General features: G+C 43.1%; 1 protein-coding gene across 4 annotated transcripts; it reads right to left on the minus strand.

Annotated features, from left to right (window-relative positions):
- Nucleotides 1-213: 213 nt before the first annotated feature.
- On the minus strand, nt 214-23,973 carry NBR1 (NBR1 autophagy cargo receptor). 4 transcript variants are annotated; one of them, XM_064733737.1, is made up of 21 exons: nt 23,650-23,972; nt 19,780-19,842; nt 17,774-17,792; nt 17,357-17,379; nt 16,344-16,541; nt 15,791-15,865; nt 14,719-14,954; nt 11,775-11,939; nt 10,514-10,720; nt 9,700-9,859; nt 8,923-9,210; nt 8,345-8,497; nt 7,799-7,874; nt 7,384-7,494; nt 6,412-6,603; nt 6,156-6,290; nt 5,197-5,557; nt 4,404-4,501; nt 3,813-3,882; nt 2,898-3,003; nt 214-2,418 (listed from the first exon to the last, which is right to left on the minus strand). In XM_064733737.1, the coding sequence occupies exons 1-21, from the start codon at nt 23,806-23,808 to the stop codon at nt 2,248-2,250; spliced, it is 3,066 nt and encodes a 1,021-aa protein (XP_064589807.1). In that variant the 5' UTR covers nt 23,809-23,972; the 3' UTR covers nt 214-2,247. The 4 variants fall into 4 exon arrangements, with proteins under 4 accessions (XP_064589807.1, XP_064589806.1, XP_064589810.1 ...); XM_064733736.1 differs by having other exon boundaries at nt 214-2,421; XM_064733740.1 differs by lacking the exon at nt 7,384-7,494 and having other exon boundaries at nt 23,650-23,973.
- Nucleotides 23,974-24,055: the final 82 nt, after the last annotated feature.

The following is a 24,055-nucleotide window of genomic DNA, read 5'->3' on the forward strand; positions in this document are numbered from 1 at the left end:
TTTTTCCTTGCTAGCCTTCTGATGAAATCCTTTCTTTTAGTATAATTTTAATTTATCATTTTCTTTTACTATGATATATATCATAAAATAATAAACCAGCCTTCTGAAACATGGAGTCAGATTCTCATCTCTTCCCTCATCCTGGGACTCCTGTGAACAGCACCACACATCCCAAACCCCCCAGCTCACCCAAAATAAGATACAGAGATCACATCTGCTCTATAGAATATATTATAAATTATATCATGCATCCATTAACAAAATATACAAAGCCAACAGAAATATATCTATCTTAAGCCTGAGCATACAGCATCTAAACTCTAGTAAAAAGTAACATAAAGAGAACAGCATCTCACACTTGCCACTTCAATCCTCAATGAAGTGTTCCTCCTCCAATGCTTCAGTTTTGTAGTTTACAGAACACATGAACATTCCAAGTACAAAGGTACACATGGTGAACATGGGTCCTGCTGGGCCTGACACACCCCAGCAAATAAAACCACATTATGCTTCAAAGTGTCATCAGCTTCTGCATTTCACCCCTGTTCTAGAGCTGGCATTAATCAGAAGATACTCAAAAAAAACCACATCCAAGTGAAGGTGGAAAGTCACAGAAGGATCTTTACCTGGTCCACAGCACACAGTTGTACTGGTGTACAGAGAGATGGCAAACACTGCAAAATACTTCTACTGTATTTCAAAATAAACATTTAAGAGTATATCTTCCACAATCTATAAAAATAGGTTTAAAAGGAAAGTGGTATGATACATTTGTTTTCTTGGACTATTTTAATGGTATTTTTATCTCTATGGGTACTAAAGTCTTTTAAAAAATTACTGATAACCTGGCCAGCACAATACTGACACTGCTTCAGCTATGCTGTGACAAAACAGAACACTAGTTTTGAAGCAGGAGTAATATAAAATATTTTAGAATCGATGGTCTCTTACTGCAGCAAGGAAAAAATGTTTATTTGAAAGTAAGAATGCAGCCAACACTGTCACCTGCTGAGGGACTGGACTCTGAGAGGTTCTCACTGCACAGCAGTGTCTGGTGCTCATTTATGTCATTCCTCAGAATCAAATCTCTCAGCATATTCAGAAAGGAATTCTTAGATTTCCAAATTAAATAAGGGCATCCAAAAATCTTAGCAGAAAAATGAATTCTACAGATGTGGCCATGGAAACACAGGGCCAGCTAAAACCATCAGAGGAGACTGTACATTTGAAAGTGCTTCAGTAAATGCATTTTTTAAACTCTCATGTAAAGTCATGTGATCCCTGCTTCAAGCATTCTTTCCATTCCTAAACATTACAAAAATTTATACTCCAGGTCTGGATTCCTACACATTCTTGCATTTTTTAATGTGGTATTAACAGAGTAAAATGTTTGCACTCTAGTGAAAAAATGTAACGGTCAAATTTTTTATATTTTTACAAAGAGCCTGTAAAGATTCCTAGAAAAGCCTTTCCTACCCTTACACTCCATTTTTAACAAAATATTTTATGTAGGTTACACTTCTACAGTTAGAGATCTGGTGTGCACTATCATTACTGATTCAATTGCTGGTGGTAATTTTCCTGCTTCATTCTGCTGCAACAAAAACAACTTTACTGGTATTCATCAGTTGAACAGTTCCACTTTTAGACTTCTCAAAAGTCTAAATTCAAGATGGCTTTCTTTTATGAGCAACTTCTTTTTCTTAGAATAAGTTGTAAGATTTAAATTTGTCACTTTACTATCACACATTGGAAAACCAATTACTAAATCCTCAGAAGAAACAAAGAAACTCCTAGTTTCAGGCATCTCTTGTAAATTAAGCAGAACTACATTTTATAGCAGCATTTTACACTGGTTTCTATTCCAAAGCTAATTAAGCCAACAAAAAATTTCCAGCTGCCTAAAAAAAAAGTATATACACAATAAAATGGGAATTTCTCACCTGGGTACAAAGTTTAGTTCTACATGATTCTCTGGTAAAAGGATTTGATCTGAAATTAGAGATTTAAAGACTACTCATTTAACCATGAGGTCTAAATAATAACTGAAATTCTGGTATCCATTTCAAGAGATGCCACAAGAGTTATTTGACATTTCCACGAGGGTAAAAAGAAGAAGTCAAATGCTCAAAGAAAAGCTGAAGTTTTAAGCCAAACCTCCAAACAGAGAGCAGCTGAGAGCAGCCTGCTAGTTGCAATCTTTAATTAGAGTTTACTCAATGAAGATTATTCCTCTCTCCAGTAGGTTTAGCACCTGCTGCACCAGTCTCTGTTACTGATCTGAAGCAATTCAGTGACCACTTCAATCATGTTGTTGTTGTGCTTCTTCAGCAGCCTCAGGTTTAACTGCCTGTCACAGAATCCCATCTCACACAGACTGGAGAGCAGAGCAGCAGTCTGCTCTTCTGGAGCTGCAGGCTGCTGAAAACAAAAGACAGTAAGATCAATTAAAAAAGCTAATTTGTCTTTTGCCATTTGAACTAGGGGCCCTGCATTATGCTAGAATCAAATTGAGGCACAGAGGCTGCCGAAAACAAAAGACAGTAAGATCAATTTAAAAAGCTAATTTGTTTTTTGCCATTTGAACTGTGCATTATGCTAGAATCAAACTGAGCCACAGAGGCTCTTCTGGCCCCATTTAAGCCATTTCTAATCCCCTTCACTGCTCACTTACAAAGGTGAGCTACTACTCCTACATGAGGCTACCAGAGCCATGTTTTCATCCATAGGGCATGGATTTCCCACTCTGCTGAGAGCAGCAACCTCAAAGGGACACCATCAAACTTCACATTACTCTTACATTAACTCCAATATAGAATATTGATACATTTAAAAAACCACACACCTGTAAATCTGTCATTCCATGAAGCTCACACAGCACACAGAGAGACACTCACCTGTTCCATAATGGGTGGCCCAGCAAATAATGCTTTGTAGGCAGAAGCAGCAACTGACAAAGCTCCTTTCACCAGCTCTCCTGCAATGCTGCTGCCCTGAGGGTACCTGTGAAGAAACCAGGAGCTGCTTTAGAGTCAGTAAAGCCAAGGGTTTGTTTCAGTGAAATGCAATTTGCTGCCTGTTGAGGCAAGGACTGCTGGAGACAACAGCCTGTGATCCAAAGGAATCAGCAGTGTTTGGGAACTGAGCTATACAAGAAGTTAATTCCTTCTTCTTGAAAAATTAAATTAAATTATGGGTGTGTGCTTTCCATGAAGTGACCTTTTGTAAAGAGTTCAGTGCTCTCATTTAGAAGAAAACAAACCTACATGAAAGGTGTGCACTGGCACATCCATTCAGGGTAGGGTAACTTCTATTTGTTTCCTATGAATACTTGAGTTACTTAATAATCCATTATAGATATATATTCTATACTCTAATATATTATATATTAGAATATATTATATATTATATATATAAATATACACTCTTATGTATTCTAACATATATATCCTTAATCAACATTTTGACTTACCTCTCCAGTCTCAGTATTTTAAGACTATTTTATAGCTAGCTTGTAAAATCCCCATCCTAAGAGGCCTGAGATTTTCCAGGAAAAAAAAAACCTCACAGAATTTTAGAAGCACTCAACTTGAGGTCTTCATTAACTTTGGTTTGCCAGTTCTGCATCCTTTTGATTTGTGCCCAAGTAGAAACTAAGATCTTATGAAAACACAGCATATTTGCTTTAAGAAGGGAGGCTTCTCTCCAAATTATTGACAATATGAAATCTACAGAGCTTTTTCCTAGGTGTCTAATTAAGCTTTTCTCAGTCTAAAATAGTGTTTGTGAAGTCAGAGCTTCACCTTCATTACCTTGGGTATTCTGAGAACTTAGTGAGAAATGCAGAAGATCCTGGCTCATGATTATCTTCACCACTGGGTTCTGGAAGAGGAAGACAAAATGTCAGCATATCCAGTTAATTAAGCTGGAGACATGCAACACATACACAAACAGAAAAAAATGTGTCTCAGTACAACATTAATACTCTAAGTTTAGTTATGCAGAGAATCCAGGATTCTCACTGCAGTGAAAGCAGTCAGAAGGTTTTCAGAGCCATTGAGTGATTCATCAGTGGTGTTCAACAAAGAGGAACTGCTGTCTCAGTCACTGTAACAGCAGCTTAAATACACAGCTCATAATTCCAGAGCAAGGTAATTTTCCAGATGCCTGTAAGTACTTCTGAGTATCCTCTTAAATCTTTACCATTTCCCATAATAGATGCTCTTAACTGATCCACAAAGCCAATTATTTCTTTATTTGCAACATCCATATAGCAAAAGTTCAACACCCAGAGAAAAATTAAAATCTGCTCTCCTCAAGAGAAAGGAGACATCAAATTCAACACTAGGCATAAAGAATAGGTGACAGCAATAGTCTGCACCCTTCATTAAATATGTCAATACCTTCTCTTGGTATTTGATCATGAGGAGCAGAAGAGACATGCTCTGAAGCTGCTGTGTTTGGTTCTTGGAAGGTAGAATTCTGAAGGGATGAAAGATTCCTGAGAACACAAGGCAAAAACATCACTACTTTTATTCTACATGTACACACATCAGCAAGTCAGGATGAAAAGATAAAAGAAAAAACTTCACATGCTCCCTTCTCTCCCTCTCTTGCACTCATTTAAATCAGTGAGTTAATAACACAGAGAGCCCCCAACACACACACACAGAGCCCCCCAACACACACACAGAGAGCCCCCAACACACACACAGAGCCCCCAACACACCCACAGAGCCCCCAACACACCCACAGAGCCCCAACACACCCACAGAGCCCCAACACACCCACAGAGAGCCCCAACACACCCACACAGAGCCCAACACACCCACACAGAGCCCCCAACACACCCACACAGAGCCCCCAACACACCCACACAGAGCCCCCAACACACACACACAGAGCCCCCAACACACCCACAGAGCCCCCAACACACCCACACAGAGCCCCCAACTCACACACACAGAGCCCCCAACACACACACACAGAGCCCCCAACTCACACACACAGAGCCCCCAACACACACACACAGAGCCCCCAACACACACAGAGCCTCTCTAAAGTTGCAGGATTTAAGAACATTTACCTCAGCATATGATAAAAATTTTGTTACAATTCTTGCCTGGAAAGTACCAAACCTTGCAGACTCTAGAGCAACACCAGCATCACCATTTTGTTCCCATCCCCAAACCCTACCTTTGTGCCTGGGGTAGGCTGTCCACAGTTGCTGGGGTTAAGGGTACTGCAGCCAGAGTTTGGGAAGCTGTCAGTGGATCACTGACCCTCTGGATCTGTGCTTGGTTTCCCCCTTCTGGGATCTCTGCTGCTGTTTCAGGTTCTCCTGTCTTCTCTAAACCAGGCTGAGACAGAGCTGAACTGTACATGGAGTCACCCAAGGGCCGGCTGGTGTCGAAGCACTCCGGGAGGATGATGATGTAATCCTCTGAGGAAGCAGAGGAGCACTGACTCTGAGCATCATCTCTGTCATCTTCCTCTTCATCACCATTGCCAGCAGCACTCTGGGGGCTTGTGTTCTCAGCAGGCAGTGGAAGGTCCCCTAGGAGGAAAAAAAGTGAGGTATTGACCATTGTCTGTTTGTATGGAAAACAGCAGAGACAGAATTGTCCCAGCTGTAAGAAAAAAGTATTTAGGAATAACTGTGAACCTCAGCTGCTGCCATTCATGGTGTCATTTTCCCTGCTGTGGGCAGGGTGTAGTGTGAAAGAGTAACAGATCCTCATGTTAACTCGTGCAAATACACTGCTGGTAATAATGCTTATAGTAAAAACTGGAGTAGGAGCTATATAAAGAACTCTATTTCAGCTCCTGAATTACACACATTAGAAACAGGTCAGAAACATTGCAAGCTATGTGTACAAAAAAAATGGAGGCACCAATCATGCATAACATATGAGCACTTATCTGAATACCCAACTGGAACTTTTGGTCTCAATTTCACTTCTTTAAACAGCAGCTGTTACGCCAGCTGCTTGTTAAAGCACTGACACCAATTTCTGATGTAATGATTCTCACATCTGGGACAATCTAACAATTCTCCTCATCTAATGAAGATCAATTTCCTAAAACAGTGTCAGATCTTCTCACACGATTTTTTTTTTACAGCTTTATCTTACATTCAAACCCATTTTACTTACCACATGAATTTTCTGTCACTGGTTCTGACTGATGAATGGTTGCTTCCTTTTTGGAAGTGGAATTACTGTTTATCACAGGAGATTCTTCAGTTATTGTATTGCAGCTGAAGGTGTCTTGCAGTGTGTGTAAAGAGTCTGATAAAAGCAATCAGGAAAAACAATTAAATGGCATCAACCACCTGAGCTGAGCAATTTGTGTCTCATGTCTGACTGCAAACAAGTCAAACCAGAGAAGGCAGCTATTGACAGTACTTACTCTGAAGGATTTTGGGGTTTTTCTGTGGGGGTTTGTGGTCAGGTGCAGCATCCAGGGTCAGAGATCTAATCACAGTTTCACACACAAACTGAGTCCCACTCATATCTTCTTCCCCTTCCTCCTGGTTCAATGCATGCTCAGCTTTCACCTTCACCACAGCAGAGTCCACAGAAAGGCAGCCTTCTGCCACTCCTTGGAAAGGGAAACATCACAGATTTTACCACCACTAAAAAGAAATGTAACTATAAGAAGAATTTTTTATACTAGCCACAGCTAATACTGATTCTGTGTGCTATTTCTAAAAATTGAAGGATTTTTGAATTCAGCTCAAGTTGAACACAAAAGTGACTGAGAAGTATGGGGAGCACACCTGGAGTGTTTGGAGTATAACCTAGTCTATAAAGGGTAGATTGTTCATTCTCCCAACAATTCCAGGGGTCAGACAAATCAAAAGAAGCATTTAAATGGATTTTAAACAAGGGCATGCAGTAATAGGACAGCAGGGAATGACTTTAACATGGAGGAGGGTATATTTAGATTAGATATTAGGCAGAAATTCTTCCTTTTGAGGGTTGTGAGGCCCTGGCAGAGATTGCCCAGAGCAGCTGTGGCTGCCCCTGGATCCCTGGAAGTGTCCAAGGCCAGGCTGGGTGAGGTTTGGACCAGCATGGGACAGGGGAAGCTGTCCCAGCTCATGGCAAGGGGGTGGAACTGAATCATCTCTAAAGGTCCCTTCCAACCCAAAGCTTCCAAACCATTCTGTGATTCTATGAGTTCTATTTCCAATCTATATATATTATTCTCCAACCTCTATAATCCCTAATGTAGTGTCAGACTCCAGGTTGATGAGCCAAACAACCTGCAATTTATTTTTTTTTTCCAAAGAAGAGGAAGACAGTAATTAGAATTCCTTTTAGACATCAGGTTTGCTGACTACAGAGAAGTGACCATATCCTCAGGACTGCTGCTTACCAGGCACTAGTTTAAATCCACTCCCCTCGTTCTCCTCCTCTATCTGCCCTAAGCCAGGTTTCTCCAGCAAGGGGCTGTCACGTGGCAAAGGGGACATGCATGGAGTCATGTCTGGAAAACACAGGGAGCAAAGAAAATTGGCACTAAAGGACAAGGAGCCTCCATGAGGTAACATTTTTTAAAAGTTATTCTTTTTAAGGGACATTCTTTCAAGACTGAAGAAACTTAGTTATTTTGAAAGATAATCTGGTGGAATAAACAACTAGCTTTGCATTACTCTGCCACTGGCTGTGCAAAGACAATGGCAACATTCCTCAACATCTGGAATGCTATGTTCTTGGGGATATGAAGGTGAAAAGAAGCCAAAGCACAGCTGTCTGTGCTCCAGAGAGCACCCAGAGCACAGGAGCCTTACCAACAGGAGTATTGTGTGGCACCCGCTCCAATTCCTGCACAATATTAATGTCCAACAGCTCAAAGGACAGCAAATCCTACAGGAAAAACACACAGAGTTTCCATGAGCAAAGCCTGAATCATGTCTGTGCTTGGCAGCACAGATCCCCCTGATGGACAAATAACACTTTGTTCCTCAGCACAATCTCAGGGGCAGCTTTCCCACAATATATATTTCCATCATTGAATATGGTGCTCAAATTAGGGCAGCAAGGGACAAAGCTCAGAATTCCCTTATTAGAACCAGAGAAAGACTCAATGCTGATTCTCTTTTTTGAGACTCTTAATCTGTCCTACACATTCCTTCCACATAATGCCACTGCCTAACACCAGTTTGAGAAAACAGCTCTGCTATATAAAATGCAATATACTCTTTCTGAAAATAGGCCATTTTTAGGGCTCAGAAGTTTTATTCTTGCAGATACATACCTTGGGTTTCATGTCTACCTACCCAGACATGAAACCCAAGGTGGTTTGCTTTATATCTACCTGAATTTTAGCACTTTACCTGTGCAGTGAGGAGATCAACAGATGGGATATAAAATTCTCTCTCACTTGGCAGATTTTTGATCTTTAAAGGAACAGTTGGCAGAGATATTTCAGTCTGCTCTGCAATTCCACCTATCAGCTGAGCACCTGCTTCTGTCTCTAAGGAAGCATCCTGCAAAAACAAAACAAAAAAAAAATAAGCCCCTTAGCCACAATAAATAAAACATCACATGAAATCTAAAGCCTGAGTTTTGTGTCAACACAGAAGTAATTTGAAAGAAATTTAAATCAACTCATTACAGAGCTAAAAGGACAAGACCTAACAAAGAGAAATGCTGCAGTGCTTCAGTTCAATCAAAGAAGCAGCCAAATAGCTGCAACACACTGATAGCTGATGTCCTGCCTGTCACAAAGAACTACTTCATAACTTACAAATGCAATATATGCTGTATTTTTTCCTATTAAAATAAAATTTAAAAGCAAACAGCTAAAAGAACTCCTTTGAATAGCTAGTTAGGAATATTATGCCAAATAACACACAATGCTCCTTCTCCCAGGCAATTCTGAGCTGCCCCAAACAGCAGGTGAGTGACTTGCCTGTTTGGTTCTGGAAGCTTTACTCTTCTGACAGGAGCCAGAATCCTTCCAATCACCTTCCACACAGTCAGCAGCTGGAGAGGGATCCACCACAATACTGCACCAGATCCTTGGGCCAAACTGTTCCCCTCTGTGGGACAGTCTCCAGTGAGAGGTGTAGGTTCCTTCTATGTTGGGAGCTACGAACTCAACTGAGACAGTTCCTACTTGTCCAGATGGAAGGGATGGCACTATCACGTCTTTTTTCTCAGCAGATGCCAAGGTCAGATTACCCCACATGAGTTTCAACTGAAAAATACAACAGAAAAAGGCAAAAGTTAACTTCTCAAGCTTCTCTACAAAGTGTGGGCAGTAGGAAGCAGAGGCTGAAAGGCCTTGTAGGTGCCAGGCATGGAGAAGAAGGTTCTAGTACACATCCCCACATTAATCACTATCAATACAAAGATACCCCCATTTTTTTAACACAAAGGCAGCTACAAAGGGTTCTGGAGCCCAGAAAAGCAACAGACAGTTGCAAACAGGGTCAAACTGCACCATTATAACATGAGGGATATACTATTAATGGGAAACACACTCAGTGATGGTGCTCTGAATCTGCCCCTTCCCACAGCCTACACTTCTGTGAAGAGCACTTACACAGCTTATTGCCTCAAAATTCCCAGCTGTAATTCAACAGGCCAAAGGAAATTTTAAACAGGTCCTAACAGAGAATTCACCTACAAATGTTATCTCCCAAGATGATCTTAGTGTGTAGAAGGAAGAGCAAAGATAACATACCTTGGTGTCTGAGCTCCACTCCACATTGCCAGTATTCTTCATTCGCCAGTGTTTGATAAACTTTGTTCCTGGTTTCAAGTGAGTCCCATCAGGCAAATTCTCATCCACAAACACTGCACTCAGTGTTGGGACAATGGCTTGGAAGGGTTGATTAGGACTCCTGGGATTGGAGAAGAAACAAACAAAAAAAAATACACCAAAAGTGAAGTTCAGCTGCTGATTGATGTTAATTTGGATTTTAAATGCCCTAAATGGAAGGGATGAATTAAAGAAACAAACTGTACAAGTTTTACACTGCACAGTCATAAACTCAAAGGGAGTGGGAAATGCAGAGCAGTTGCCTGCAAAGGCTGCTGTCTAATGAACCTCAGCTTAAGAGCACATTAAAAAAAAATAAACAGCAGTGAATATAAATATACAGAATGTACTTGATTTTATGCAGACACACTTAAAGCAGGAAGATACAGACTTTTTAAAAACTGGCAGTAAATGTTATTCTGTATGAGCATGCATGTGTATGTAAAATCCAAGGCACTCCCCTTCCTCCTGAATCTACATAAATCACTGAGTTTCTAGTAATAACCATCAGCCACTATTTTTTTCCTTTCTCCCACTCTCCCCTCTCAATTAAAAACATTCTACCTTGCATTTGGACTCTACAAATGGCATTTGGACAAAATTCTCACTCAGTCAAATGACAAATCACCCTTCAAAGGAGCAATTCCATAACCTTCCTCCAGTTACTTTAACTTGGTCTCATAACAAAAGGTCAGACAGCACAACCACCAGATGCTCAGTTAACAACAAGCCTTACAGGAAGGTATTAGGCTGGACACTCTCAGATTTCAGAGCAGGTGAGCCATTTGTTTCCAACACATGGATAGAGTTCCACAGATGAATTTTCCTGTGCAATTTTAGCTGCTTTTTGAGCTCTCGGACCTCTGCTTTTCGCTGCTTCTTCTCTGCTCGCAATCTTTGCTTCTCTGCCTTCAGAAATCTTTTGTCCATCTGTTTCTGGAGCCTGCAAAGCAATTAACACACCTGATTACATTAAATTGATTAGAATTTATCTTTACCCAACACAGTCTTAGTCTCAAGGGAACCCCTTCAGGAAATATCCCATGCTTCTAGACTGGATACCAAATGATTTTAAAAGAACATCCTCACAGCTGCTTGTGGAACTATTTTGAATTGTTTCTGAAAGTACAAAAAAAGGCAGGCACAGGATGCTCAAAGAAAAGGCAAGCTCTGAAAGTTTACAACCCAAAAAGTCTGTATTTTCTACTTTGATGTTAAAAACACTAAGATTTATGACTTATGCCCTTTAAGAAAATTTAAGTACCGTTTCCATTTCTTGTTATCTCTAAAATAAAAGCTGAACCCCAACTCCAACACAGGTGTTTCCTTGCACTCAGAACAGCCTTGCTGCTGTGGTGTGTTCTTAAGTTTGTTAGTTTGCTCCCCCCATTTTCTGTATTAAATAGTTTCTTCCTTTCCCAGGACCCTGTCAGTTAGGTTGCTATGGAAATGAAACTGCTCCTCCCCTGGTTTCTCTTATAAAGTGAAAGTTGTTTCCTCCTTGGGCTCAGTCAATCACCCCTTTTCTCCTCCCAGGTTTCGAGAATTTTCTTTTCTCTGGGAGTTATGGTTGGCTGTAGCCCCGGAGCCCCTCCTATGATTTATAACAGTTGGTTACTTTAGTATATCAGTTATGTTTTGTACCTCCAAATATGTATTTCTATTGGATAGCCGGGTTTCCCTGCCTTCTTCCCCCCTTTTCCCCTTAAAACCCTCTCCTGCCCCCTGCTCGGGGCCATTTGCTGGGTGTTTCCCCTCCTTGTTGGTTCTTCTGTAATAAACCGACAGTTTTACCCCCAGCAAGTGGTCGCCTCCTGATTCGTCTCTCACCGCGCTGCTCCGAGCTATCCCCCAGCTCAGCCCGAGGCCAGGACACCGAGGGGGCTGGGTTCAGCTGCACAGGGGCCCTGGCCTTCGCCCCTCACCAGACAGCCGGATTCCAGGGCCGTTCACGCCCCCGCGCACCTTGCCAGGCACTGCCAGGTGCCAGCCCTTACCTGACTTGCTCCAGAGTGGCAGGCAGGCGTGGGGAGAGCTCTGCCAGGCTGTAACTGTCGGCCACACCGGGGATGGGTCTGCGCAGCTTTAACAAGACGTGGTTCGGATCGTGTGCGTACGCTCCTGCCTCACACTCCTCACAGATATTGTAGCTTGGACAAAGGCTGCAAAGCAGAAAAGATAAAGTTATCAAGAGGAAAAGAATTTCTGAAGAGAAGCTTTCACTGTAAGCAGTTCCCAAGTGAGCAGCTGGATGTCTCACTTATAGATCAGTATTTGGAGCCACGATATCTACATGATTATCTCTCTTCTTGGCAAAACTGCAACACAGTTCCCACTTCTTTTAACACACAGAAAAATACTGATGCTTCCTTTAGCACAAGTGATTAAAATTTTTGCTACAAAGGGCAGAACATTTTATCAAAACCCAATGCCAGAAACAGCAGCATACTTATGAAAATACAGAGGCTAAGTCAACAAGCATTCAGGGATGCAAAGCAGATTGCTCCTCCAGGAACGGGGCTGATAAAAACCAGACTGTCATCTCCTGCCAGCAAGGGGAAAAAAATCCAAAGAAAAACTCCTGTTGGCATTTCATCTACTGCTTCTGCCTAGTCCCAAAATGCTGATCTTTACAGCAGTTGCCTCATTCAAATAAAACTCTCATTTTTAACATCTCACTTCAGACATTCATCAAAATCTATTTCATATTATTAGACAGACAAGAGTGCAGTCATTAAGTATGACTTGCCTTAGTCTCACTGACTCAGAACCAAACAAACTGTTACAGACTAGTGGTTCTAAGTCCTGGTTTCTTGTTTAGTTAACCAAACAAAACCTTTTCTGTTACAATTATTGTACCTTATTACTGCAGATAAGGTAAAGAGTGATTGAGAACACAGCAATGAAGTTCTCTGAACTGTGTTCATTGAGAACACAGCATTATAAAGTTCTCTCACTTTAACAATCACCTTTTCTCAAAATAGTATTAATCTTGCTTTTATGCAGATAAAATCCAGTGACCACAGGAGAGAACATCAGATGTTGGTGAAACACAGAAGACATTCTGAAACGTCTTCAGGCTGCAAATTAGGAACCTAGAACTATCTAACCCCAAGAGAGTTTCTCTCTCACTCACAAACCGTGCCTGGCAGGTTCCCCATACTCCCAGATCACTGCAATGTCCAGCAGGCTGCAGACTGGGAACCCAGCAGTATCTAACCCCAAGAGAGTTTCACTCACAAGCTGTGCCTGGCACGTTCCCCACACTCCCAGCTCACTGTACCAGCACTGAAATGCCCAGCAGGCTGCAGATTTGGAACCTAGGAGTATTTAACCCCAAGAGAGTTTCACTCCACAGGCTGTGCCTGGCAGGTTCCTCTCCCTCCCTGCACTGCAATGTCCAGCAGGCTGCAGACTGGGAACCCAGCAGTATCTAACCCCAAGACAGTTTCTCTCTCACTCACAGGCTGTGCCTGGCAGGCTTCCCACACTCCCAGCTCACTGCCATGTCCAGCAGGCTGCAGACTGGGAACCCAGCAGTATCCAACCCCAAGAGAGTTTCTCACTCACTCACAAACTGTGCATGTCAGCATGTCAGGTCATGCGTGTCATTAGGAATCTAGAAGTATCTAACCCCAAGACAGTTTCTCTCTCACTCACAGGCTGTACCTGGCAGGTTCCCCACACTCCCAGCTCCCTGTACCTGCACTGCAATGTCCTGCAGGCTGCAGATGATGAACCCAGCAGTATCCAACCCCAAGAGAGTTTCTCTCGCTCCCAGGCTGGTCCCACCCTCCCAGCTCCCTGTACCTGCACTGCCATGTCCAGCAGGCTGCAGATTGGGAACCCAGCAGTATCTAAACCCAAGAGAGTTTCCCTCTCACTCACAGGGTGTGCCTGGCAGGTTCCCCACACTCCCAGCACTGAAATGTCCAGCAGGCTGCAGACTGGGAACCTAGAAGTATCTAACCCCAAGAGAGTTTCTCTCTCACTCACAAGCTGTGCATGTCAGCATGTCAAGTTCCCAACCTTCCAGCTCTCAGCACACTCTACCTGCACTGAAATGTCCAGCAGGGTGCAGATTAGGAACCTAGAGGTATCTAACCCCAAGAGAGTTGCTTTCTCAGGCTGTGCCTGGCAGGCTCCCCACACTCCCAGCACTGAAATGTCCAGCAGGCTGCAGATTGGGAACCTAGCAGTGTCTAGAAACCCCAGGAGGATTTCTCTCTCTCTCTCAACTCACAGGCTGTACCTGGCAGGTTCCCCACACTCCCAGCTCACTGCCATGCCCAGCAGGCTGCAGATTAAGAACCTATCAGTATCTAACCCCCAGAGAGTTTCACTCACAGGCTGTACCTGGCAGGTTCCCCATACTCCCAGCTCACTGTACCTGCACTGCAATGTCCTGCAGGCTGCAGATTGGGAACCTAGAGATATCTAACCCAAGAGAGTTGCTTTCTCCCTCACTCTCAGGCTGTGCCTGGCAGGTTCCCACACTCCCAGCACTGAAATGTCCAGCAGGGTACAGATTAGGAACCTAGAGGTATCTAACCCCAAGAGAGTTTCTCACTCACTCACAAACTGTGCATGTCAGCATGTCAGGTTCCCACCTTCCCAGCTCACTGTACCTGCACTGAAACGTCCAGCAGGCTGCAGATTAGGAACCCAGCAGTATCTAACCCCAAGAGAGTTTCTCTCTCACTCACAGGCTGTGCCTGGCAGGTTCCCCACACTCCCAGCACTGAAATGCCCAGCAGGCTGCAGATTGGGAACCCAGCAGTACCTAACCCCAGGAAAGTTCCTCTCTCTCACTCACAGGCTGTACCTGGCAGGTTCCCCACACTCCCAGCTCACTGCCATGCCCAGCAGGCTGCAGATGATGAACCCAGCAGCATCCAACCCCCAGAGAGTTTCTCCCTCCCTCCCTCCCAGCCCCTGTACCTGCACTGGTAGCGCACGCCGACGATGCGAGCGTGGCAGCTGCAGCAGGACATGAGCCAGTCACACTGCCTGCTGCTGCTGCTGCTGCTGCTGCTGCCCAAGGGGCTCTCTGCAGGTGCAGCTGCTGCTGGGAAGGAGCTCTCACAAAATTCTGCAGGCTGACTGCAATGGACAAGCTTCTCATACAGCTTCTGCTCCAGCCTCTCCACAGTCTCCTTAACCACTTGCTCCCTGAACTGGAAAGAAATTAAAGTGAAGTGGTGAATGAGAGCCCCCTTTAAAGTCTGAAATGCTGAGTTACATTGTCCCAAGTCTCCCAATCAGTCAGTAGCCATTGACTACTTCAGAATCATTTCCCCTACCCCAGCACACCTCCTAATTTAAAATTAATATATTAATTTTATTATATATTATAATTATATTAATAAATAATTACATTATAATAATATAATACATATACGATCATATCATTATATAGATCACACAATATAATATTATCATATATCATGTATATGATACATAATATAGATATGACAATACATAAAATATATCAACAAATACCAGGTTCCTCAGAGAGAACTTTTATTTTAGAAAATACCAATCCAGAGCTTTTAAGAAGGCAAATTAAGAATCACATATTTCTGCTTACAATATTGTTTTTCTTCCATAAGCTTGCATGAAGGGAAGGAAACTCATCTCCAAAACTGGGCAATCAAGAGCCTACAACAGCAACACTCCCCATGCTCTCCCACAATGAGTGGTCTGGAATTCCCATGTGCCACAAGGATTCTGTTTGTTATGGCAGCTACTTAAAACTACACTCAAACTCAATCAAATGCATTAACTAAATATTTCACTTTTCACAAGTGGTATGGATCAAGTTTTTGGTTTTGGGTTTTTTTTAAAGTATTCCTTGCAGGCAGAGTTAAACATTTAGTTCTCATTAAGATCCTGGTCACAAGTGCTGATGGCAAGAGTGCTCAGATGTCTAGAGATATCACAAAGATCACTTCCAACAACAATAACATTTAAGTGTTTGAGTATATAAAAACTTGCAAGACAATACACTTACTGTTTCCAAGTAGCTAGTAAACCATTCTGGAGGATTTTCATTTGTGCTTTCTGGTCTGGTCTGATTCAACTTTTGCTGGGGGAAAAAAAAAGGCAAATCAAACAAAAAATATGCAAAGTTAAAAAAAAAACCCAACATAGCAAGTTAACTGCTGAAACAGCTTTTAAGTGTCTTTATAGAAAAGTATTTAAGTAGGCACTGACATTTTCCTGAAACATTTCTGCCTCATTAGCATTTGAGTGTAATTACACACCAAAGAAATCAAGTCAGGCAGAAGTTACCAGATGGCAACGAGGGCTTCAGGAGATGAACTGCTCTGTTCATCAGAATATTTAAGAATGGTCAACATGAAAGCACTGGCATTTCTAAAGACAGCATCCAATTATCCTCTTGAAGTTATTCAAACTATTTGGTGAGCTTCAACAGGTGCAGGGAACTGAAAACAGAGCCCAACTTCTGAACTCAGTTTTTATACATGGCTGAAGAGGACAATCAGTCTATAAAGTGAATTATATTTATTAATTCTTTGTTTGAATGCAGCTCAGCTTCTTACCTGCATGGTCAGGTCCTTGTCTTTTTTAAATTCTTCCTCTAAGCCCTGAGCTAGCATGGAATGATGCAAAAGTGGCTTCTTCTCATCTTTAAGAAGCACCAGCTTTTCTGTCACATTTTTTTCATGGAGTTGCAAAGCATGAGAAGGGTTCTTTTCATAGGCATTCATCTGAAGCTGATTTCCTTGTTTTACTGCAATCTAAATAAACACAACACACATACACCATGTTTTCCACTTAAAAGCAGCATAGGGAATCTGTAAAAATTCAGTATTGCACTGCATTGGAGAGTTTGGCAAAAGGGTGGGGAAGGACTAACAGACAAAAAGAAAAACAGAGATGCCAAGGTAGAGTCAGCTGATATTCTACTTCTGAAGGGTTATTAATATATTATTTAAAAGTTTATTAAAAGCCAAAGGATAATCATGCAAATATCCTACTGGAATTTTTCAGCCTACAATAAAGTGTTCCTAGGAGCCAGTAAGCAACAGATTCTGTCCAGGAATTTATTTTGAAATTATCAGATTTGAAATTCAAACCTTGAGTAAAAAGTTGTGAAAGACTTAATAATGCAAAACAGAAATGTAAACAAATGCAATTCTTATTTTGCCCAACTGCTTATAAAGCAGCTAAGCACTGACTCTAACAAGTTTTAATGATGTACTCTGCAGAATCTATGTGGTAATATTTTTGAAGGGTTTCACCAAAGCCCAATATTTCCAAATATGGGATTACTTTTGAAGGGTTTGAGAAAATCAATCCCTTAACCAACCCACTGCTGCTCAGGGTCCTGAATCCCAACTCCTATTCAACTAACTTATAAAAACAAAGACCAACCAGGATAGAAAAAAAAAAAAAGTAATAAGACATTCAAGCTACTGTTCAAAGCTAGAAAACAGCTTTGAAAAACTATTCTGATTTCCTGGGCCAGGTAATGCCATTTTTTTTCCTCAGCTACACCAGTTTTAATTACAGAAGGATGAATATATTGAAAAAAGTCAAAGAGCACATTTACCTTCAGAGCTTCTTCATATTCCTCTAAAGAAAAATAGAAAGAAGTGTGAATGGCCCCTATCTCACACAACAGATCTAAGTTTATCACACACTATTTAGAAACCTTTACAGGACAAGAGGCCTCCCCTACCTTCTGTAAGTTCTCTTAAATTAAAAGCCTAATTAAATTAGTGCAAGAAATTGTATATACAGCAACAAGCACACAATTTCACAGTGAACAACCACAACATTCCACTCATTTAGTAATTTTCAATTTGTTCCTGTGGATCAAGAATTCTTTCCTTTGGGAAGAATTTGATGCTAAATTATATATAAAACAAAAAAACGCAAAAGCAATCATTCTTAAGTGCATCTTCAAAATAAACAGGCAATAGTTGGGGTCTCATCTTGATTTCACCTCAGCAAAGCAGCAGCTCACCTTTGCTGTTCACAGAGACCTGCAAAGAGAAGGAACAGTGAGAAACATTTTTGCAGCTCTCTTTAAAATTACCACCCTTCAGAATAAACATGCTTTTATTCTGTTCCTAAAGCAGCAGCCCTTTAGCTGTTTGTCACTGCCATGTTTAATCATTACCCAAAGCTGGGGTGCCCTGGAGCAGCCCATGTTTGTTACTGCCCTGGCACAGGAGGCAGCTCTGGCACACAACAAGCTGCTCCCCTCCAAATCACTGCCTGTACCCCTGCGCTCACTGCACTTGAAATGCCCAGTTAAGGGTTTCAAAAGATCAATTAAGTGTTTCATAAGCCCATTCTTCTCCAGAAAATTAATTATCAATGCTGCACATAGAAGTCACTAACACAGGAAGCTATTTAATCCTCACAGCATCACAGGATTCTGAACAATGTTTGCTCAGTATTTCAAAAAAAAGCTTTCGTAGATTCATCTATATATTTATAGATTATACAGGCTGGAAAATAAGGGGAGAATCATTCTCTGAAAGGTTGTTAGAAGCTTCTTGACATTTCCCCTTAGGGAAAAATAACAAGAACAAGAACCCCCATGTCATTTAGCAGAGCTATAATCCAAGCAGTGGAACACTGTGTTTGCAAAAGGTCATTCTGTGTGAGAGTTACATTCCCCTCTGAATCTCTAGATAAACAAAAATAATATGAGAGGGTGAGACTGTGCCAAGCAGGAAGTTACTCAACAAGGACAACTAGAAGTAACCAATTTGTTTTCTGAGTCAGTAATCTGCTTGGAGATTACAGCAATTGCATAAAGCAGGCAGAGGATTTGAGTACAGCAGATCACTGAGGCAAACCTGGCCTAATGACAGGGACCTGCATTTTCCAGAGGAAGGAGTCTGGAGTGAAAAGACAGAGCTTTACCACAGCTGCAAACACAAATAGTTACAACCACCTGCCACAGACATATTTTCTGAAAATCCTTTTGTTAGGATCTTTTCTCCTGAGAAGCTTCAGCTTCTCCATGTTTTGTTGCTCTGGAGAATTGTTCACCTATCATGTGAAATTGTTTTTACTTGGTGACCAATGACAGCCACCTGTGTCAAGGCTGTGAGCAGTCACAAGATTTTATTATCATTCCTTTCCTTGCTAGCCTTCTAATGAAATCCTTTCTTCTATTCTTTTAGTATAGTTTTAATACAGAATTTTCTTTCTTCTATTCTTTTAGTATAGTTTTAATACAGAATTTTCTTTCTTCTATTCTTTTAGTATAGTTTTAATACAGAATTTTCTTTCTTCTATTCTTTTAGTATAGTTTTAATACAGAATTTTCTTTCTTCTATTCTTTTAGTATAGTTTTAATACAGAATTTTCTTTCTTCTATTCTTTTAGTATAGTTTTAATACAGAATTTTCTTTCTTCTATTCTTTTAGTATAGTTTTAATACAGAATTTTCTTTCTTCTATTCTTTTAGTATAGTTTTAATACAGAATTTTCTTTCTTCTATTCTTTTAGTATAGTTTTAATACAGAATTTTCTTTCTTCTATTCTTTTAGTATAGTTTTAATACAGAATTTTCTTTTAATATAATATATCTCATAAAATAATAAATCAGCCTTCTGAAACATGGAGTCAAGATTCTCATCTCTTCCCTCATCCTGGGACCTCTATGAACACCACTACAACTACCTTATAAAAAAATTTTTAAATAAATAAGTTCCTCAATGGAAACATTCCTCCCACAGAGCACAGAGAACCACTGGGTGTTTCAAAAGGGTGAGAAAAAGAAAGGCAGCAGCTTCTAAAAAAGTATTTTAAAGTATGTATGTTGCATTAAGAGTAAACCCACAAGTCTCTCAGCTATTTTCTTATTTAAAGGACAAAGATTCCCCCACCCCAATTTGCATAAAAAACTCTCCTGAAGGACCCATTACCAACTATCAGGAGACAGAAAGTCATTTCTGCCAGCAGCCACTTTTCAGCTGACTTATTGGGAGGGAGGAGTGGCAGGGATTTTACCTCATCATTATCCTCATCAATGTACTTGATCTGAATGTTGTCCAGGTCAAATGAAACTTTAACCTGTAATAAAAAAATAGAACACAAAACCACAGTGAGGCAGGACCTCAGTTAACAATGATTATTAATTGGGAATAACATTAAAACCCTTCCATCCCTCCCTTCAGTTCCTCAGAAGCAAACTCTGTTTTACCAAATCCATTCCTCTGGAGCTGAACTCTTCCCAGTGCCTTCCCTCCAAGCTTTACTGACTTTCCCTAATGAAAATAATAAACACATCTTTTTCCTCTTGCACCTTGCCAGGTTAATGTTTACTCCAAAATAAATAATAAAACCCTCCCCATTCTAAGAGGACAAGCTCAGGGTTAACAAACTCAGTCATGGTAAACACTGCAAAACATGAAGACAAAAACAATCCCTAAACTGATTTTAGAAAGCACCTGGGAGACAGCTCACAAAGGTGATCAGCCTTTTCTCAGCCTATCAAAACTCCCAGAATAAAGCTGAGCAGTTATTTTGCATTTTACATTAGCAAGGCAGAATGAGCAGCACCAAATCAAGCATAAAATGAAAGCTGTTGTTTCCACGTGCTGAGCCTTTGAGGTTCCTGTACATTTCTGTACCAGGTTCCTACAAAAACTGCATTTTTCTGCTTTGGTTTGAACAGACAGGTGTCTGCTCAGGAAGGCAGACACCTGGAATGGAAAATGTAAACCTCCTCCTTCTAAATTATTGTAATTTTTTAATTAGGGGGCTCTCAGGCAAAGATTTGGGAATAGGAACAACAGTTTATTTTTGTACCAGGTTCCTACAAAAGCTGCATTTTCCCTACAGAAACTCTCTGAAACAACTGACACTCATCCTGCTAGGGCAGAGTAACAGAACAGCAGCAGCCTCAGGCAACAGGGGCTGCCTGGGGAGTGGCACAGCCCCACTGGGGCACGGGGACACACGGACACAGGGACACACAGACACAGGGACACACAGACACAGCCCCACTGGGGCACGGGGACACACGGACACAGCCCCACCAGGACGCACAGACACACGGACACAGCCCCACAGGGGCACAGGGACACACGGACACACGGACACACAGACACAGCCCCACTGGGACACAGGGACACACAGACACAGGGACACACAGACACAGGGACACACGGACACAGCCCCACTGGGACACACGGACACAGCCCCACTGGGACACACGGACACAGCCCCACTGGGACACGGGGACACACGGACACAGGGACACACGGACACAGGGACACACGGACACAGGGACACACGGACACAGGGACACACGGACACAGGGACACACGGACACAGCCCCACTGGGACACACGGACACACAGACACAGCCCCACTGGGACACACGGACACAGCCCCACTGGGACACACGGACACACGGACACAGGGACACACGGACACAGCCCCACTGGGGCACGGGGACACACGGACACAGGGACACACAGACACAGCCCCACTGGAGCATGGGGACACACGGACACACAGACACAGCCCCACTGGGACACACGGACACACAGACACAGGGACACACAGACACAGGGACACACAGACACAGCCCCACTGGGACACACGGACACATGGACACACAGACACAGCCCCACAGGGACACACAGACACAGGGACACACAGACACAGCCCCACTGGGGCACAGGGACACACAGACACACGGACACAGCCCCACCGGGACACACAGACACAGGGACACACAGACACAGGGACACACAGACACAGGGACACACAGACACAGGGACACAGCCCCACTGGGACACACGGACACACAGACACAGCCCCACTGGGACACAGGGACACTGGGACACACGGACACAGCCCCACTGGGACACACGGACACACAGACACAGCCCCACTGGGGCACACGGACACAGGGACACACGGACACAGCCCCACTGGGGCACAGGGACACAGACACAGCCCCACTGGGACACATGGACACACGGACACAAGGACACACGGACACTGGAGCACAGGGACACAGACACAGCCCCACTGGGACACACAGACACAGCCCCACCAGGGCACACAGACACAGCCCCACCAGGGCACACAGACACACAGACACAGGGACACACAGACACAGGGACACAGCCCCACTGGGACACACGGACACACAGACACACAGGGACACTGGGGCACACAGACACATCCTGCTCCAGGCAGGCTCTTCCAGCAGCACAGCCCAGGTTCTGTGAGTGCAGAGCCAGAACCAGCTGCGCTCGGCACTTCCACGGTCTGGAACCACACACTGCTCCCCTGAACTCCGAGCAGAACAAGAGCTCACAAGTTTATAAATGTATCCCTTATAAACATCAACCACATGGAATAAAATACCAAAATACAACAAAGACACAAGCTGAACTCCTTTAAAACAATATTTCCCACCACAGAGACAACCCCTGGCTGTACCTCAGGGAAAACTGTAATGGAACACCACACCTTGAACAAACACACCCTGGCTCTCAGAACACCTGAGATTAAGGGCAGCACGGTGCTTACACAGTAATCTGCTTCCAGCTTTGATGCAAGCAGGGCTCTGACCAGCTCAGACATTCCTGCAGCTCTACTTGCACTAAGTATTTTAAAACTGAACCTTTCGGTGCCTCTTTCAGAGGACTGAAATACAGCTCAAACTCCGAACCTGAGCGATTCATAAAACAAAACCCTCCTGCATGTGTACTGGAATATACCGGCCAGAAAAACAGATGGAAAAAAAGAAAATAACACAGCCACAAGATCTCTTCAGATGTATCTTTGAAAGCAAGCTAAAAAAGATAGAACAGTTGTGTGGAAGAGGTTTTACAGCAACTTCTGTGAGCCAGAGAGGAGTTTGATAAGAGGATCTATAATTACCCTTGAAAGAATTTCCTACCAAGGTCATTGACATAGAAACCAAGAAATAAAGAAGGATAAATAAAAGAAACCTAAACTGTCTATTTCAAGAAGCACTTTGTTTGTTTTTTGTGACAAAAGAGTAAAATGTAAACTTATGATCTTTGTAAGAATGTATAAAAAGCATACAGGCTATAATAAAAACAGTTTGAAGCCTTCTGAAAATGGCATGTGTTGTCTCAGTCTCAACTACGACACAGCTGCTACAGAATTAATTAATAACAACAATAATAATAACAGTAATAATAATGTTAGTTTCATCATAGCCAAGGGAGTACTTACAACAGAATTTCACACGAAGCCAATACAGCAACTGTCACTAAACTCTGAAAACAAGCACCCAAACAAACTCAGAGCTATACCAAGCAGGATACACAGACCTGCCCACACAGGCACGGCCCAGTCAGAGCCGGTTCTACCCAAACTCCCTCACACAAAGCTCTGGGAACCAAGGACCAAACTCAAATCTATTTGTGACTCAGTATCCCAAAGGGCACAGACAAATCTTCAGAAAAGCACAGACGGGTGTTACTTCACGATAAGTACTTCAAAAAGAACAGGAAATAATAGAATGTACTTTACAGAGGGATACAGAGCCAAACCTGCAGAAAAGGGCAAAGAGCACAGCTAAGACCTGCTGTTCACACAGAAAAAAAAGAGCTCTTGAGAATCTTTTTCCAAACCAGGCCGTTCACGGCAACCTAAGCACACAGCAGGAGTGAATGACACTGTTTAGGCAAAAATAACAATCAAGACCGCAGCCCTATGAACCGGCAGCTCTAACAGCCTGTGAAATGGAGGGCACGGCTTCGATAAGCGCAGTCAGAGACGCTGAGCCCTCAAAGCCTCGCTCGCCCGGTCAGCGCCTCACCGGGCCGGCGCCTCACCGGGCCGGCTCCCGGCGGCTGCGGCCCCCCCGCCCTGTTTCCCGCTCACCATGGCCTCCACATCGGCCCACGTCGTGTGCGCTGGGTCAGACACGAGGAAGGAGCGGGTGTCGCCGCGGCAGGTGACGCGCAGGGTGACCCGCGGCTCCATGGCGCGCTCCCGCGGGGCCGGGGCCGGCGGCGCCAGCCCTCCCGACAGGCACAACATGGCGGCCTGAAGGCGGCCCGCCCCGCGCCCGCTGCGCGCGGTTATTGGCGGAGCCGCCTGTCACTCATCCATCTCTCCGCTGTGATTGGTCGGAAGGAGGAGTCAGAGAGGTCGCGGAACAACAACAATAAACACAGCCGGGCGCGCGCGCGCGCACCGCGGCCACGCACGTCCGGCAACTGCGCCGCGGCGGCGCTTGTGCACTCCGGCATCACGTGGCGGCGACGGCCAATCAGCTACCAACCAG

This window comes from Zonotrichia leucophrys, chromosome 27 (assembly GCF_028769735.1).
Source record: "Zonotrichia leucophrys gambelii isolate GWCS_2022_RI chromosome 27, RI_Zleu_2.0, whole genome shotgun sequence".
NCBI lineage: Eukaryota > Metazoa > Chordata > Aves > Passeriformes > Passerellidae > Zonotrichia > Zonotrichia leucophrys.